Genomic DNA, 18,813 nt, shown 5'->3' with positions numbered 1-18,813 from the left:
TCGATGCACCTACAGGAGCATTCTCTGGTATAAATGAAAACTGCTCATTTCTTGTATTCTTATGTGCTGGTCCTGTTTTCTCTCTCTCTCTCTCTCTCTCTCTCTCTCTCTCTCTCTCTCTCTCTCTCTCTCCTCTCTCTCTCTCTCCTCCCTTTTATGGACTCTTTCCAATTTTGTTCTAGAACCTTGGCTTCTGTATTTTAAATGGATCATCAAGATATTTTCCTAGACAAAAGACTAAAGAAATTACACCACCTCTCTAGGGGAAGTAGATGTTATCAGCTGTAGTTTTAAAGATTTTTTTTCTCGCTCTGCCATACACTTACCATCTGTAAAATACCATTTCACACTTGCTTATTGTACATCCTATTTTATATTTCCTGCTTTTGAATTCCTAACTGGATTCAAAGTCTCTATAAATCTCACACTTTTCTTGACTGCAAATAAGAGTCTCATTTGTATCAAGGCAGTATCCAACCATTAAAGTACTTTTTGCTTTTTGTTTCTATGATTTATGAAAGCTGTCTGTATTTAGAAACTCTAAATCAGAAGTACCTTTTTAATGATATACCCTTCCCTAACTGAGTCCTGTTTGAAGCCTGTTCCCTTAAGATCAAACCATTGTAGGCATCTCCAAAGAACTGAGAAAAGACACTACTCTCATGAATGCCCATGGTCTCATGTAGGAGAAAAGAAAAATGAAGTGGACGGGAGAATGGTACGTACGGGTGGCCACCTTGGCAGAGATGGGAAGGCTGAGGATGTTGCTAATGACAGCGTAGACGCTGATGTTGTAGGTGAGACCTGGCTCCAGCTCCGTGATGGTGACACCACTCCAATCTCCAGGCACCCGCTGCTGGAGCTGGAGGCCCCCCAGGGCCGTCGGCTGGTGAGAGATCACATATTCCGTCACTGCCATCGGCCCGTCCCATTCCAGCTCAATGGACCTGTCGCTGATACCAGCCACTCGCAAGTCCTCTGGAGGGGCAACTACCGGGAGGCAATACACAGACAGCATGAGCTCAGAGGATTGCCTTCCACCCTGGATGTCTCTCCCCCCATGCCACATCTACATGTCCTACGGGGCTCAATGGCTGGCGTGATTTGTAATAGACTTTAGTATTTTCTGTCCTTGTACCCTAATTTCATGGGCCACACATTAGTGCTGTGCTGCTACTGGCTTGTAAAAACTGACTGTCACATTTTCAGGAATTCTGCAAGATTTGTTAGATCTAGCCATGATATCTAAAACTTACAGTGAAGTAAACTGTATTAAAAACAAAGATACAGGGCTGAGATTTAGCTCAGAGGTTCAAGCACCTGCTTGGCAAGGAACATGAGTTCAATCCTGGTGCCAAAACAAACAAACAAAACAAAACAAAGAAGCTCCAAATGTACAAAGGTGCTAAGTACTGAAATACAACATTTTAAAGTCATTTAAATACATTTTACCATTGTCTCTACTCTGAAAATAATTTTTATGTGCTGGATCTCTTAGTATCTCCGTATTTGATGATGTCATTTGACAGTTTGAACTTGGTCACAGAGAAATTATTTACACCATGGAAACTAACAATGTTTCAAATTGAGGCTTTAATTTTTTTCTCTCAGGGAGCCAGTTATAGATATTCTCCAAGACACTATAGGTCAAAAGTTTTGGTGGTTTAATATGGTACTGTTATCAGGTTTCCTAGAGAGTCAGTCTGATTTGACAAGTAGAAATACTCATTCCTAGTTATCTTGCAAACTATAAAGAGCTGAAACTGTAAGTCCTACATATTATGGTCTGAAAAGGCACTTAGTGTTTTCACTTTTTTAAAAAAAAAGACTGTTTAAAGTTTGAAACAAATGTAACTTGTATTAGACTGATTTTCATTAGACTTGATTTTGGAGATGATGACCAAGAAACATTCCTGAGAGTTTTGCTTTTCATTCTTGTCTGGCTTCTCAAATGCTACATGAAGTTACCACAGGTTAAAACACATTGAAACAGCCTTTCATGTATGATTCCCTTGGGAAGTGAGCCTTCCTTGTAGTGTGGGCATCAAATAATTGATCCTTTAAGACTAATTAGTGGGCTAACTGCAGTGTGTCTGTAATTGGACCTACTCATAGATTAAATGAAAGATCAAGGCAATATTTAAATGGTTATAATTAATTTATACATTTATATGTATGAGTGGTAGAGGATTTGGTTGGCATAAGCATTACTGTTGGTTTAGAATTTCTCCTCTGGGTAATCTAATCCCTTTACTTGTCCAAGTGAGTAGGCCCAGGCCAGCTGCTGTCCAAAAGCCCATGGGACTGGGGGCACCTGGCTCCACATGCTCCCAGTGGAACCACAAATCCTCGGCCAAGGCAGAAATGAGAAGCCCTTTGCCTGTTCCTAGAATTGAGGGAGAGAAATGAACAGAATGTAATGCTGGGTATTTCCTCTTATTGCTTTTGCTCACAATTATTCACTGTATAAACAATGGTAGAAAGCAGAACGTATTCTGACTCAAGATGGCAAATATGAACAGAGACAAAAATTTTAAAAAATCTTTAAAAAATTATGAAAGTAAAGAAGTATAAATAAAATTTAAATAATTAAGCCCTCAAGTGATATATTATAAGCTTTGATCATTTATAATTCTGATACTATGAAAGCTATGAATTGCTCTAAGGCCTTTAGGTCTGCCTGTGTAATATGTATGGAGTGACTCCTGGATCCAGGGAAGAATTGGTATCTAGTATTTTTTTTTTTTTTTTTTTGCGGTACTGGGAATTGAACACACGACCTCACACTTGCCAGGCAGGTGCTTATGCCACTGAGCTAAGTCTCCAGCTAATATGAACATCTGCTTTTTTTTTCTTTTTGTGGTACCAGGGATCGAACTCATGACCTTGCACTTGCCAGGCAGGTGCTTACACCACTGAACTAAATCCCCAGCCCTGGTACATAGTATTTAACAGTATTTGGCATGATTATATTGAGTGTTTATAATGTACCATGTACAATGCTAGTTACTTTGACAAGGATCATCTCATTTCAGCTTACCAACATAATGGGATAATAATCATAATCACTAATATTTTATCACTGAGGAAAGTGGGTCACATGGTAAATAGAAAAACTGGGGTTTGAACCCAGGCAAAATGACTCTAAAATCTCTTAATCAATATAAAATTCTGATTTAGATGTATATAATGTTTTAGTCTATATCATCTAACTACAGTTTGCCAGACAGACCTATATGCCAGATTGTAATTTTTAAAAGTCTGATAGCAGTCCTATGAGATGAATTGGGTAGATGTAATTGATCATGTCAACTTCACAAAAGGAAAAACTAAAGCTCAGTTGAGGATGGATGAAAAGTCAGGGAGCTGGGTTGTGGCAGAGCTGATTCTCAAACCCAGATGTTCTGTGTTTTGAATTCTTTCTCCTGCAATTTATAGAGTAGGTTATATATTGCACCTGATGGCTTCCTTTATCTCTCTATATACTCCCTCCACATATACACATTAGAAATCATTCAGTTGATATTATAAGATGTGATCTCCAGCCTGGTGCTCAGATTAGAGATGAGAAACTCTTTAAAACCTTTTTTTCTAGTAACTGCTTCTTGTGACTGAAAACATTGATTCTGAGTATCTTTTGCAGGATTGCTCCTGTCTTAGTGACAGAAATGGCCATTTTAAGTCATCAATATCAACCAACTCTTAGGGCATGTGGGACAAGTCAGTGTATCACTTTTTGTTTTTTTCTCCAAGAAAATTAAGTTAATAATGGTTGCAGAGGATAAATCAAGCAGAACACTTTAGAATTTTAAAGCAAAACGAAGTGCGGAACAAGTTAATATGTTGTCAACTTCATGAAGACCTGATTTTGATGGTGAACACTCCTTAATGCCTGAGCCAGAAAGAAACACATGGTGTCACTGATGGCGGGAACACTCTTGGGAGGGATGGCTTGATGGAGGAGACCATCACTTGCCCGTTGGGCTCTAGTAGCCCCAATCAAACAAAATAGTATTTAACTATAAAGCAAACTACAAGAGAGACTTATACTTTCATGGTTGTCTATGGTGGTACAAAGCATTTAGTCTTGCTTTCTTTAGAGTTCCAACTTTGACTGCTAAAAAAGAAGAACTTGTGACTTGAAGAATCAGGGTTGCCTGATTTACTTCTTAGATTTTGTGTCACTTTTGCACTTATGGAGTGAGAGCTGTTGGAATTAGTTACATGGCCTGCGTTGCTCCAAAGAGCATGTGGCTTCAGGTGCCAAAGCTTGGACTGGCTGCCGTCTTGACGGAGGCAGAGATTATCATGCTGGATCTCTGCAGGTCTTATGTGAGTCAAGGGAAGAATTTTCTGGGTCATTTCAAGCCCCTGGCCTGGTGGTTCCTTCATTCTTTTTACTTACAGGGAGTTGCGGTCAGCTCGTTGGCCACCTGTGCCCTCGCCTACACCACTGGGAGCAGATGCAGAAAAATGGTTGTGCATGCTTCTGCACTCATCTCTAACACCTCATTTTTTTACCATTTGATAGGGCTCAGCTTTCATATCAGAAGGTTACTTCTTTGTCTATGTGGCTTTAACATTTTTATTCCCCAATTCTGTTTTACTTAGCATCTAAGAGAGGATTAAAACCAGCAAGGAGTTGGTAAGAGACCAGGTTCTCATTCTTACTCTGCCATTAGTGAGCTTTCTGGCTCAGAGAAAATTTTTCTGTCTCTCTAGATTGCTGCTTTTTAAATCTGTAAAATGAGAAGCTTTCTAGGGGCTGTTTTAAGTGCTCATATTCATGATTTTTTTCATTCTATTATCTTTACATGAAAAGCAGATGGAGGTAGGAAATTTGAGATCTTGTCCCATGGCATACAGTGAACAAAGATCAAGGCTGGAAGTCAAATGTAGTGGCCTTGCTGTCACTCTTGTGTTGCATTCAAGTCCTGGGGACCTACACAGTGGGCAGCTATTTTCCGTGTCCTCACCTATGACCTAGGAGGAAGTCTACTCTGTGCTCTCCGTGTTTTCTCCTTCCTGACCCTTCTCCCACTCTGCCCTTCTGCGAGCAATGGGAGCAGCAGTGATGTCATGTGTGCACCTGGCCAGAAATGTCAAACAGTGGGTAAGTCAGCCCCTCTCCTACAGCCTTTTCACAAAGAGCAGGCGAAGAAGCACTTTAGCTAATGACCTAGATACCTCTCAGGAAGAGACCTGTGGCATTTGGTTTTAAAAACAGACGTTAAGAGCAGTTCTTCCTGCAATGAGAGGTGGCTCCAGGGTTGCTATAGGAACAGGTAGAGATTATGCAACTGTCCTTTTTCACATGCCCTGGGAACCTATCAAGTTATTTATCAGGGCCTACAAAAATCTTCCTCAAGCAGCAGAGGTAATGTGGTGGAGGTAACATGTGCTCACAGTTTGGGCTCCACCCAGTTGTAGCTACTCTAACAGCTACTCAGTCCTTCCTGATGGAATCAGGGTTTGTCTCTAGCTCAGGTTGGGCTCTAGCTTAGATCAAGATTCTGTTTGCAAAAGGACCCATCCCTGGAGAAAAGTGGGCCAAGTACACGACAGATATGTGCAGGTTCACAAATGCTGAATCTATGAGGAAACAAGCATCTACAACATAGTGCTAGCACGATGATGGCCCACACGGACCCTTAGCATTCTCCGTATGGGCCTCGTGGGGTCTCATCCACTATGTGACAACTAGCTTATGTCTCTGCATTCAGTAACTGCCTGGTGACTTTGATTTCAGAAACAATGAGGCTTAACTCCTGCTTGAACTTTGCTTTTGGAACAATTGCTATAATGACAGCATTTTTAGAAAGATATTCCTGTTTAGGGAACAAAACTGAGAGGTTATAGAGAATATCTGAATATAGGAAATACAGTACAGGAAAAATGAAAACAAAATTTCTTAAGGAATGGATTATAGTTTTGTTTCCATTTCATCACTGTGACTTATCTTTAAGGAATATAAGTAGAAATCATGTATCGCCATTTGGTGGGAAATGATTGATGACACTGAAGGACAGTAGGCAGGTGACACTGGTTTCCCAGGATTTGTCCCTTAGAGAACTCCTAGAATTGCTCAGTTAGAAGGTTTTAAAATGTTTGTTTGTTGTTGTTTCTTATTTTAGAATTTCCAAGTGCATGTTCTGGGTTTTACACAGGAAGATCAATAAGTAAATCTGTACTGTTGAAAGCACAACCTTAGCAGCAAAAGTCACTGATTCACTCAGAGACAATTAAAAAAAACAGTGAAGTTATGAAAATAGCCTGATCTGAATGCAAAAACATTGCTCCTATTGTGATATTAGTATCCTTCCCACAGCTGGTTAGACCTCTACTTTAGACACCCCCTGCCTATCAGTTTCCACAGCTGGACTACATATGGGGTTGGTTCCTGTTTGTGCCGCAGTCATCTGGAACAAAATGAGTCATACCCTTTTAATATTCTCTGCTAGTTAGAATGTTAATTATTGCTTTTAGTATTTGGTTCCTGTTTATATTTAATTTCTTGCCTACACACACTTGTTTCCATGTGGATACCAGATCATTTTATAAATTAATAAGATCTGGAAATCTGTAAATTGTAAGATATTCAGGGAGCCTCACCATCATCCCTTGAGTGACACTGTAAAGAAGATGTCCCTGGATTATAGAGACAGGTGAGGAAGATGTTATGTGCAGGTGCAACTCTTTGGAATCCCTGCAAACTTGAGAACAGCCTCTCTAAAGTGGTCCCATGACCACCTCTGGCTGCTATGGCTTGAATGGGATTCAGGGTGTCCCTCGTGGCTTCAGAGGTGAAATTTAATTCTCATTATGAATAATTAAGAGTGGAAATTAAATCTCCCTATGGTGTTTAAAGATGGGCATCTTTAGGAAGTAATTACGATTAGATAAGGTTATCAGAATAGAGTCCCAATGATTGAATTCTGGTGGCTTTATATGGCTTTATGTGGTTTTTTGCCACGTGGTACCCTGCACTATCTTGATACTCTGCCACCAGAAAGCCACCACGAGATATAGCCCTAAATCTTGGACTTCTAGAACTGGGAGCCAAGATAAATATCTTTTCTTTATAAATTACCCAGTGTGTGGCTTTGTACTTTGGCAAAAGAAATAATGGATAACAACCATCTTCACCCCTCAAGGACAGTGGCTCGTTGTCTTCATTATTACCAGCACCCACAGTGTTCCCCTTCCTACCTGCTGAGCAGTCCGGGCCCTGGAAGCCTTCTTCACAGACACAGAGCCCCTCCTGGCATGGTCCTCGCCCACTGCACGCATTCAGGCACCACTGCTGTCCGCAGTCCTCACCAACGTAGCCTTCCTGGCATAAACAGGTGCCATTGATACATCTCCCCTTCCCCGAGCAGTCCCCGGGGCACCTCAGCTCCCCACAGTCCACGCCCATGTAGGGCTCTTCACAGACACACTCTCCGTCCACGCAGAGCCCCCGGGAGCTGCAGTCTGTCGGGCACCGGAGCTCAGAGCAGTCGTCCCCGCTGTATTCGCTGTCACAGATGCACTGACCATCCACACACACCCCCCTGCTGGAGCAGCCCATTGGGCAGTAGGGTTCCGAGCAGTTCTTGCCAAACCAGCCTTCGTTGCAGATGCAGCCACAGGATTCGAGGCTGAAGTTGCCATGGCCACTGCAGTGAGGGATATAGTCCAGTTGTCCTGGAATGGTCAAGGGGCAAGGTCAGGGGACAGCAGTGGCTTCTCCTATAAAAGTTGCTGAGGAGGCAAGGACAGGGAATTCTACTCATTCTCTCATCAGATTTGAGTAGCTGAGCATGACACTCAACATAGTGTGGTATGTACAAGCTAGCAAATAATTTCACTTAATGTGGTTGTCTGTGCTTAGTACAGTGCTCAGGGCAAAGATGAAAACGAGCTGGTCCCTGGTGTCCAGGGAATCACCCTCAGGGTGTCTTAGGCTGGATTTCTTATAAGTCAACCTCAGATGAAGATTCATGCAAAGGGAACTTACTGGAAAATGTTTGCAGGAAAAGTTGGTAGGGAAGAAGGGAAGATGGAGATGGGAAGGCACCCAGGTCAGGCTGCATTGCGGAATGAAATCCCAGGGAGAGGACCTCGGGCTCAGTCCTGCGGGTCCCCTGGGTATTGTGCAGGTCACACGTCGTTATAGGCGAGAGCTGTTTCTGGGGTGTGTCAATCCTAAGCCTCCCATTCTTGACTTGGGCAGGCCATGGGGTTCCTACAGACTGAGGAGAGGACTCTGACCAAGATGCCAGCTCTGGGGACTGAAGGTGACAGGAGGGGTTGGAGTGAGCCCTGGGTCCACCATGCAGAGGAAGGCTGCCTGGGTTACAAGCCCGTCCTTCCTCCTTCATCAGTGCCGGAGTTACTCCACAAGCTTCCTGAAACCTTGGGTTCCATTAGTTACTGTTTGCTGGGATCCCTTCCAGAGTCTGTGTATATTTCTGTCCAAGTCCTTATCATGGTATAGCAACAGCAGTTAATTTATCTGCCTAAATAAAATTATTTAAAATTTAAATTGAATACCTACTTGCCATCCTTCTCTGCCCTTTGCTCTGAGGATGTGAGATCTAGTTAGTCCATCTTGCTACTTCACGCAGCGCTAGTGGCCTAAAAATATACTTCACTGCTGTGGCTTAACATATCTCTTCCTTCTGGAGTTTTTCCAATGACCAGCGTCCTGGTGGGATGTTGGTCAAAAGACCTTTTACAGAAGTCACTCTGGAGCTAGGCATGGTGGCACATGCCTCTAATCTCAGCACTCTGGAAGCCCAAGGCAAGAAGGTCACAAGTTCAAGGCCAGTGTTGGCAACTTGGTTAAAAATTTAGGAAGACTGTCTCAATTAACAACAACAACAACGACAATAACAATAACAATAACAAAAAGCCACCCTGACCTCTTGAGCAGCAGTGTCCGTGGAAAGCTATGACTTCCCCTCATTCTCCAGCTCCCCTTTTTCAGTGGACTGAACCTGTCTGTCTTCACTAATGAACAGGAGACTGACCAACTGCACTTCCTCTTCTCGTCTTAGACTGTGCTGGTCATCAGGAGGAGAAGTCGTGAGAAAAATCAGGGAAACACTTTTTTGCTCAAAGACTAATCTTCCTCTTGCTGTGACTCAGGAAAGCCTGTCTGCTCTCCTTGGGAGCTGTGGGCCATGAAGGCTGTTAAAACTTCATCTTGCCTTTACCCTGGGGAAGCCCTGAGGTACTGAATCCTACAGGCGTGAACACTTGCATGCAAGAAAATACAGCTAATGCCCCTTCCCATCAAAGACAGAAGAAAAGCTGGTGGGAGGGTGACTGGGTCTCTGCTGATAACAGCTATTGTTTTTATCATACACAGAGAAATCAGGCTGTCATGTGACTTGCTGCTTTAAATTTATCAGGACCCTGTTGTTCTAGTCTGTCACTCCTTGTAGAGAAAGAAAAAGCTATGCAGCTTTCTTTGGTCACAAGCATGGATGTATTAAGGGAAGATTTGAACTCAGGGAGTCTAACTCTGGAGACTTGATTGTGTCTGATAAAGATGTACAGATAAGAACTCATGAGTTTTACTAGTTAGGGTGTGGGCAGGGCTAGAAGTAAATCCTCTTTCAGCCTTTTTAGATTAGCTCTATAAGTGTGTGCAAGCATATATGTGCTGTATGTAGCATGTACATATTGCACATGTGTGTGTGTGTGCTTATGGACTGGGCAGGACATAAAAACTCCCATCTTGCTGGGAAGAGGAGAACAGATCCTCTGAGACTTTGATGACTATCATTTACTCAGATGGGAGAAGGCTTCGGCTGAATGAGCAGACACCTGCATTCCCTAGTCCCTCAGGTTAACAAGAATAGATACCAATCCAACAGCCCGTGAAAGCCAAAGATGAATGAAGACAGACATCGAATTCCCTGCTTGCCAGCCAAGCCGCTGTGCTGAACCGATGTACCATTACCTGACTCATCCCCCCAAAATCAGGTTAATGTATTTCAAACTGGCTAAGCAGTGTGGAGGATCCCTGAACTGAATCCCCAAGGAAAGATTGCATTTAGATCTTACGGACACATTAACTGAGAGCTACGAGTGGGGATACTTTCTTCCTTGGGCCGTGGAAAGAGATGCTGGGTATTGCCCCTGCTCACTCATTCATCCCATCTCTGCCCGCCCTGCCCTCTCCTTCCCCGCCTGGGACCCCACTGCCAGCCCTTCAGACTCTACCTGTGGCGGCGCTTTCCTGGCAGCAGTTGCTGGTGCACTGGTCCCGCAGCACTGACACCTCCCTCTCCAGCATCTCGATCCGGCTCAGTAGCTCGCGTAGCACGTGGCCTGAGCTGGCACATGGGCAGGCCTTTTTGGGGAGGTTGATCTTGTGGGTGAAGGTGACCTGGCTCTCGTGGTCTGAGGTCTGGCCTGTGTACTCTGCTACAGCCTCGTCTTCCGCACTCACCTCCTGCTCAGCCGAAGCCTCCAGCCCTGAGGAGCAGAGGCTGTCCAGGGGCACATTAATGTTGTACACGTGGTTGAAGACCATGGGTTGCTCTTTACTGGATGTGCTGTAGTTGCCAACGCCTCCTTCCTCCTCTACTGCCTGTCTCTGGACCCTTTCTGTGGTCACCTCCAGCTGGCACTCTGAGGGCTTGAGCATGGAGCCCAGCAGGATCAAATTGACACCAAGGAGCATGTTCTTCAGGACCACTGTGTCCCCGTCTGTGCCCATCGTCTCCTGTCTGCTTGGGCTCAGTTCAGGAGCAGCCTGCAGTGCGCAGCATGGAGTGGAAGGAGCCTGAAAAGAAACAAAGGGACCAGACAAACCTTGAGCCCTGCGCATTGGCACCATGGCTCTCCACCTTCCTACTGAGTGGGTGGTACAGGGAAGGGAGTGTAACTGCCAGAGTCATAAGGCTCAGGACTTGGTTCCCTGGAGGACCCGGCAATGGATGATGCTTCTTCATAAAGGATAAGAACATGAGGAGGGAGGCAGATAGTTCCTAGATGACAACTGAGGATGAAGGCACTGTGGAACCTTAGGAGTCCTCTCATATGTCACCAGATATTTGTTATGGAGGAGCCCCACCAGCCACTTCCAAATAACTTATTTGCTACTTATCTAATTAATATAGGCTGACTTAAGAACAACCAAACAGGCACATAGTGTAGTTCCAGATAATTGTGACTGTCAATTATCCGCAGGAACATTTGTGATTATCTTGGTCTCTGTGAGCTGAACTTTCTTTTAATCTTCTCATTAGTACAGTTCCAGTGCGCTGTGATCACAGGGTGCCTTTCTTCCCAGCTCTTGTTTAAACTACTAAAATAATAAATTAACTCGTCTGTTGGTTAGTCACCAAGAACCACAGAACACAATAAATCCACAGTAATAAAAAGAGGTTTAACAAAAATCAGACTCCCTTTTTATTCCCCATGGGAAAGAGAAAAAAACCACACACACACACTTACTCATCTGTCAGTGCACACTTTCTGTCTAGAGAGGGGAGGATTTGAATGCAGGCCTGACACCTGTGTTCCAATGACTATTGCCAGTGCCTTTCTTGAAGAAGGTGTTCAATTTTCTTTCTTATCACTAGCGGAAATTGCATACATTTTAGACTCTTCCCAGAAATACTAAGATTAGAAAATTTTGTTTGGGGTTGAGTTAATATTACTTTCCCCCATGAAACATTCTTCTCTCATCTTTTCCCTCCTGGCCCCTTGTGCACTGTCCCAAATGCAGGGAGAATTAACCCCCTAAACTCCTGTGTGAGCCCTTCTTGACCGTCTTACCATGCTACACCCCTGGTTTCCTTTGTCTGTTTCCCCTCCTGAACTTCTGCATCCATTTAGGTCAGACAGGGTCTCATCGGTAGCATGTGGCTGTGTGTGCAGGACAGTGACGGTGCTCAGTACATAGATTTTGAGTAAGAGGTGTAAAAGGATGTATAAACAGATGAATGGATGAGTAAGTGAGTAAAAGGTTGAATCATCTTCCAATTCATTTAATCCCTCGCCATTAACTCCAGTTATTCACTGTTCTTTTCAGTTTCAGCTGGGGGCGATGTCTGAGGGCTGATTCAATCAGGAGTAGCCTGGCTTAGTGACTGGCATAAAAAGATGTTTCTTACTCAGCCCTTATGTGATGGCCTGGACAATAGTCTGTCCTTATTTTCAATTAAGAGGAAGCAAAACAGACTAGAGTTGGGACCATGGACTCCTGAGTCAGATGCTCAGGCTCGCACCCCAGCCTCTTCACTGTCCAGAGGTGGGAAGATTGCTTAATCTCCCTGTCTCTTAATTCCCCTACATGTAAAGAGGAGGTAGTGACAGTACCCACCTTATAGGGCTGGAGTGACAAGTAAGTTACTATGTACAATATTTATCCAGTAACTGACATTAACTAAAGAAAATAAATATGGTTAGCAACCATGTAGAATAATTATTCAGGCTCTTCTATTCAAGGACCACCCTGAAATTGCTGGAATATATGCCATGTCTTCTTTATCAGTGTACACCAAGTCAGCCTAACCCTCAGCATACCCTTGAACAGAGATGGGTGAGGTCCTCAGTGCTGTGGAAGATAGTGATCCATTGGCACGTTCAGAGAAGGCAGATCTACTTTGAAGATACGTGGAGTGATGTGTCTAAGCCAAACTGACCTTACAACTGTGAGATCTTTCTAAACCCTTCTCCTCTGGGGATCCACTTGCCTTTTCATCTTCGGGGCTCCAGGCATGGCATTTCTGTAATGTCGCTACTCTGTTGTACACTGTGATCTATTGTTGAGGGCTCTGCCATCAGCCATTTTACTCAGAGAAGGGGCCTTTCTATCTCTCCTGCTGAACTAAAATCCATCTCTCTGACCCACCTTTTTCTTATGGGAATTATAAGATTGTCACATAATACTCATTGGCACTTAACTGTAGATTTTGCACATAATATACACTCAATAAATCAGGATAAGTAAATAAATGATGTTAAAAATGAAAACAAAGACAAGTGACAAGTATGTCAGGAGAAAAAGAAGACAGGAATCTGAAGAGGTACTGTGGTGTGTGTGGAGGGGGCGTGGTGATATCAGATAGAGCAGGCTCTGGAAAGGCTTTTCTGATAGGATGGGGTAAATGGGGTCCAAAATAACAACAAGATTCTAGACAGAGGAAAAGTTACAGTTTTATATATGAAAAACACAAAAGTTTTAGTCAATAAGTAAATTTGTAACTCACAAATTATTATTTAAACTTGAACTTTATTAATTAAAATACAAAACAAAAGACAAATAAGGGTTATTCTGCTCTGTACTATCATCGATCACTTATGGGTGGCATGTAGATTGAAAGGGTTTAAAATCTAGTCATTTGAGAGGGAGGAATTTAGTATTTTGATCCAGAGACATGAGACATAGATTTGTTCCTCTGTCACTTATTCATCTGGCAGATATATATTGTACCTGTTGCACCTCAGCCTTTTGCTCACTGAAGTTACATTCACAAGGATGTGGATGCCAGACTGAGGAACAGACAATAAAGAAACAGACATCAGAAATACATATGTAATGTATAGTACATGATATTTAATATGTAATAATGTAATATACATTTGTGGATGTTTGCCTCAGTAAGTAGTAAGTTCTAAGGAGAAAAATATAAGACAGGAATCCAAAGAGGTACCTGGGTGTGTGTGGGGGGGTGTGGTGATTGAATAGAACAAGTTCTGGAAAGGCTTCTCTGATAGGATGAGGGAAGTGGGGTACTGAGCCCGGCAACTGGCAGAGGCTGTGCTGCTCAGCCCTGGACAGCAAGTGTGAGGGCCGAGGCAGCAGGGTGGACCAGCTGAGTCCCAGTGACAGCACAGCTGGGGCTAGGATAAGCCACAGAGAAGTGGCAGGGTCCAGGTCATGTAAGGCCCTGCCAACCATGTAAGGAATGTAGCTTTTCTTGTGGATTATGTTACTGTTCTTAAATGCATGATTCCATCAAACGTTTAGTGTGATCTGCTTCAGTCCTTGAGAAACTCTGAATCTCAAGGAGGAGACAAAAATGCAAGCAAATAGAATGGCAGTGCAGCGAGATTATGACCAGGAATAACAGACACATGAAGTGCTGGTGCTGCCCAGCTGGCAGAGAGAGACAGACAGACAGACAGACAGACAGACAGAGAGGATGGAGCAACCCGCAGTGCCTTTGCCAGGTATTTCTAATCTGACTTTCCAAGCGCACAGTAGGACCACATTTTCCAGCTCCCTTTTGTTTAGGTGGGACCTTGTCACTAGTTTTGGTTAATGAACTGTGTGGGAGGAAATGGTGCTTATCACTTGTGGGCTGGCACACTTGACATTTTCCAGAGCTTTCTCCTTCCCATGGTGACCAGGAAGGTATATTCAAGATGGTGGCTGCCTTGCTGGCCTGAGTCGCTGAGAGACTATGATGAACAGAGCTCCCCAGCTGAGTCATGGTGGTTGTGCAGTGTGTGAGACAATCCTTTGGTTTTTGAAGAACAGACTCTGAGATTGCTTTTTCGCACAGAATAACCTATACTATCGGGAGACAGAACCGAAATGGATCTTAATAGATGACTCCTAAGATTGAGAAAGGAAAATTTCATTATACGAAAAAGAAACTGTATTTGCTAAGACTCTGATAGATGCGAGAACATGGTTTGTTCAATGATTGTGAATTGGAATGGCTGGTGAATGCTGAGGGAGAGGGTTTTATATGGTAAAAAGTTCCAGGAAGTTCCCACCAAAATGGGAGGATCTGCAAGGAAAAGAGATTTTGGCCCAATATAAAGAATATTTTTTCTAGTAGGGAGAGATACTGGCTGTTGTCCTGGGTAGTGAGTTCCTGATCTGGAGATATTCTGGTGCAAGTCAAAACACAATTTAGTGAGAATGCTGAAAAGGGGGTTTCAAGCATCAAAGGTGACTACATAGGACCAAAATGAAGCTAAGGTCTCCTCTTCCCTTGTACTTTATGAATTCATGGTCTTAGTGGCTTTCAGGAACATACCCAGTATAACACTACATTTGTTTCCTAGGGCTTCTACAACAACTACAAATAGGTAGCTTTAAACACAGCAATATTGTTTTATAACTCTGGATAGTAAAAAACCCAAAACAAGATGCTGGCCAGGTTGGCTTTTTGTGAAGGCTATCATGGAGAATCTATTCCATTGTTTTCTCCTGGTTTCTGGAGATGGCTGGTGACCCTTGGCTTCCTGTACCTTGCAGATGTCCCACTGGAATCTTTGCCTTTATTACAATACGTGCCCTCCTCCCCGAGCCTTCATATGACCTTCTTACAGGCACACCAGGTGTACTGGATTAGAAGCCTTGCCTACTCAGTACATTCCCTCCTCACCCAAACATAACAAACCACATCTGTAATGAGCCTATTTCCAGATGACACTACAGTCTTAGGTACTGAGGGTTAGGGCTTCAATCCATAACAACTAGGGAACACAAGTTATTTCATTAAAAATACCAATAGAAACTGGTCCAAGCTAAGCACTTTCTTTATATTGCTTTGCTCATTTCTCACAGCAGTGCTATAAACTAGGCAGGAGTGATATTTAGGATCAGGATATTTATGGTACTGGTGTGGCTTGACCAACAACCAATCAGAATGGGGCATCAATCCACCAAAGGAGGACATCAATCAATCAGACTTGCTGAGGACAGCCTAATGGTGGTTTCGCTCCGGTGATAGGTCTTTTTTTCATTTCTATTATTTAAGACAAGAAAATAAGCTAGGCCAAGAAACTTGACCAACACTGTGCAGTTAATGAGCAGAAAAGCCAGAACTGAACCCAGACCTGGTTGACCTGAGTCTGTGTTTTTTCTGCTGTTTTTCAGCCAGCTTTAATTAGTGGCTACATAGAACTCTTACATATCAAAATTCTCCTCTCTTGGGTTCAGATTTAAGGCTTCCTGACAGCCATGACTTTTAGTTTAATGTTTTCTCCACGAATCCAGGCAATTTCCCTAGATCTGCTTCAGTCTCTTCCCCTTGAGAGAAGGCTAGTTTGATGACTTTTCATTTATAAGAAGCTGGCTTCCACTAGGCCCCAAGAAGCAGGAGTAATTCTACACCAGTAAACCGTGGTCCTACAGGAGCTGCGAGACATTTTTTAAAGTTACCCTTTCCTGGGATAGTTCTCTATTGAGCTAACAGTTAGAAAACCAGGGCCTAGCATGGGCTCCCTTTGGCTTCTCTCACTTCTCTGAGCTCTCTCTGCTGGGCGCCCACCACACGCTATTATTCACTTTATCACTGACCACTCTGCTTTTCTCTTCCACTGCTTTTCTAGAGGAAAATAAAAGCAGGTGGACAGAATGACGTGAGGTGCTCCAGCTGACGCCTGCTGAAGGGGACAGGAAGGAAACTCAGGTTTATTAAATACCTGAGTAACAAATGCTGTAGTTTTAGTTTGGCTAAGCTCATAACACTTAATAATTATTTTGAAGTGGCTTTTCTTTTTGTGTCTCTGAAAGCTTCCTTCCCTGGCTTCCTCTCCACCTCCATTCTTGTTCCTCTGTTTCACAGCATGTCGTTTTGCTCTGCAGGAGGTCAGTCCCTCACACTTTTAGGGGATGCTTGTGGGCACCGTTTTGAAAACGTTCCTCAGGAAGCCCGGAGGGAGAAGCTGGGGTGATCCAGCTTGGCTGAAGCCAGATGCCTTTACCTAAAGTCCTTTTTAGATGGTTTATCTTTTTCTTCCCTTCCCTCAAACCCTCTTCTGGCTTTATTTCCTCACAATGAAGAGCTTTGGGAGGGGTACAGAAAACATGCTGTGAGCTATCACCTCTCCCAGATGCACAGGATGGGGGAAGAAGAGACCTCAGGAGTCCAGGGCGTGGAGATGGAGGAGGGGAGGGGGGAAGGAAGAGAAGAATCTAGAAGGTGTATAGTGGCAACAGCCTCTGGTACTTTCTTGGAATATCTCTGTCTCTCTCTCGTCTCTCTCTCTCTCTTCCTTCCTTCCTTTCAATCCAGAAAGGGGATGGAAAAGACATCCATGGAGCAGAGGGACCCCAGGAAAAGAAAAATGGGAGAGATGAGTATGTGAATCATCAGGCAGGTAGCAGAGGTGATCCCTAGTGGGGGTTGGCCAGTGTTCTGTTTGGATTTTCTAGTTTCTGCCAACTTTAGTCTCAGGGTGGGGGGTTTATAAACTAGAACCATATCTGTGGAAAATGACACTCTCCTTTGTACTTTTTTTTTAAAGCTGAAATTAGTTTAAAAATAGTTCCTTCTCTGCTGCCGGGATGCTCTGTCACTTGGAGAAAGAGGGGAATTATGAAAGACGAGGGTGTAATGTGATTACAGCCGGCCCCATTGTGTCAGCTGAGGAGGCAGCGCTGGGCTGTGAGGGAAGCAGAGCCGGCCCAGCTCCATCAGCACTGGGCCTTTATTGGGCCTGTCAGATTTCTGAAAAGAACCCGAGGGCAGAAAACTCCCAGCAGGCAGGACTCCGTGGCTGGTTGCAGCTGACAGCTAGTATGCAAGGAGCTGTGGGGTGATGCACTGGGCCACACTGGGCTGTCACCTTGCACCAGGCCTCCCTTAGTGCCGGGAGCCCTGAGGCGCAGGCGCTGAGGCAGCCTGCGTGGGAATTTGTAGGAAAGGTTGTTGGCTCGGGACCTGATGACTCCACATACATCTTTTGGCACACATGTGGAGCCCAGCACGTCTGTAGCTTCATGTCAGTGTGAATTAGAGAAACCACAGTGGCTAAGATATGGAATCTGGCTGCCAGTCTTGTCTTCTGGCTCTGTCTTGTACTATCTGGGCGAACTCTAATTGACCAGACCTTTCCGATCAGCTCCTTCTTCATCTGAAAAATGGAGCCTTGAATGTAAATCAAGGAAATGATACAGGGAGCAATAAAAGTCTCACAGTTGGAAAGCAAATATGAGGTCATCCAGGTTGGAATTCCCACTTTGCCTTGTGCCTGGGGAGATTTTACTGCTGGGGACACCTAGTTCCTTTTGAGTAGCTATGGGTGATAGAAAGTCATCTTGTAACTTTAGCTGCAAGATGTTATAAATATATACATTGAAGTCATTATCTATCTATCTATCTATCTCATTTAAGGTTCACAACAGTTGATGGGATTATTCTTATTTTGTGCTTGAGGCTTAAAATATAGAGATTTATCCCCCAATTACACAGTAAGTATATATCCAAGCTAAGTGCTGAATCATATTTCCAGACTGTTAATTCTGGAGTAGATGCCATAGCTTCCCCCTATCAGCTGCTTCTATCTTTTGGCAAGTAGTTAGGTTATAAATAATGGATTCTTAATTAATCTCCACCCTTTTGGTCAAAAATTCTTCCAAGAGCCTGACCTTTTGCTATCATTAATGTCTATTTCTCATCTGTGTTTCTTGAGCTTGGAGAACAGCATGTCACCATTTGCTGTTCAATTATTCTCCTTGAAGAGTCATTTTACCTTTCATCTTTCTCTTTACATTTAATAAACCACAAAGAAAGTTCTTTTGCAAGAAGATTGCCAGCCAGCCTGCAGACCAAAATGATGGTTTCTATTTCCCACCCAAGGTAGCCCTAAAACACTTTGAGAAATTGATTCAGAATATAAGAAGAAGTCTCTGACCTCTTGGACCTCATAATCTAGTTGAGATGACTAGACTAATACATACGAAAGTGAAGAACAAGACAAGACTGCCTAGCTTTATGTGTTAAAAAAGACCACTCATTTTCAGGCATCTTATATGTGTGAATGGAGACTACTGCGGGAGAAATGACCCAATAAACTTCCTAAAAATGTGCTGTTCAAGTTTGGATGGAAATGTGATGTTGGAGG

The 18,813-nt window shown here is 43.5% G+C and overlaps 1 protein-coding gene across 3 annotated transcripts in view; it reads right to left on the bottom strand.

Moving 5' to 3' along the window:
- Positions 1-18,813, bottom strand: part of Tnr (tenascin R) — a 427,384-nt gene that overhangs the window by 78,735 nt on the left and 329,836 nt on the right. For 2 of the 3 annotated variants that reach the window (XM_003474657.5, XM_063240217.1), the window contains exons 3-5: positions 10,216-10,780; positions 7,210-7,686; positions 727-990 (exon numbers count right to left, since the gene is read on the bottom strand). In XM_003474657.5, the coding sequence (XP_003474705.1) occupies positions 727-990; positions 7,210-7,686; positions 10,216-10,714 (1,240 nt within the window). In that variant the 5' untranslated portion in view covers positions 10,715-10,780. Of the gene's footprint in view, positions 1-726; positions 991-7,209; positions 7,687-10,215; positions 10,781-18,813 lie in introns of those variants that run through there. The other variant, XM_023567106.2, reaches the window with a different exon arrangement.

Source organism: Cavia porcellus, unplaced genomic scaffold (assembly GCF_034190915.1).
Source record: "Cavia porcellus strain 051 isolate PalLab524CR breed Dunkin Hartley unplaced genomic scaffold, mCavPor4.1 scaffold_29, whole genome shotgun sequence".
Taxonomy (NCBI): Eukaryota; Metazoa; Chordata; class Mammalia; order Rodentia; family Caviidae; genus Cavia; species Cavia porcellus.
This window is presented reverse-complemented; position numbering and strand designations above follow the sequence as displayed.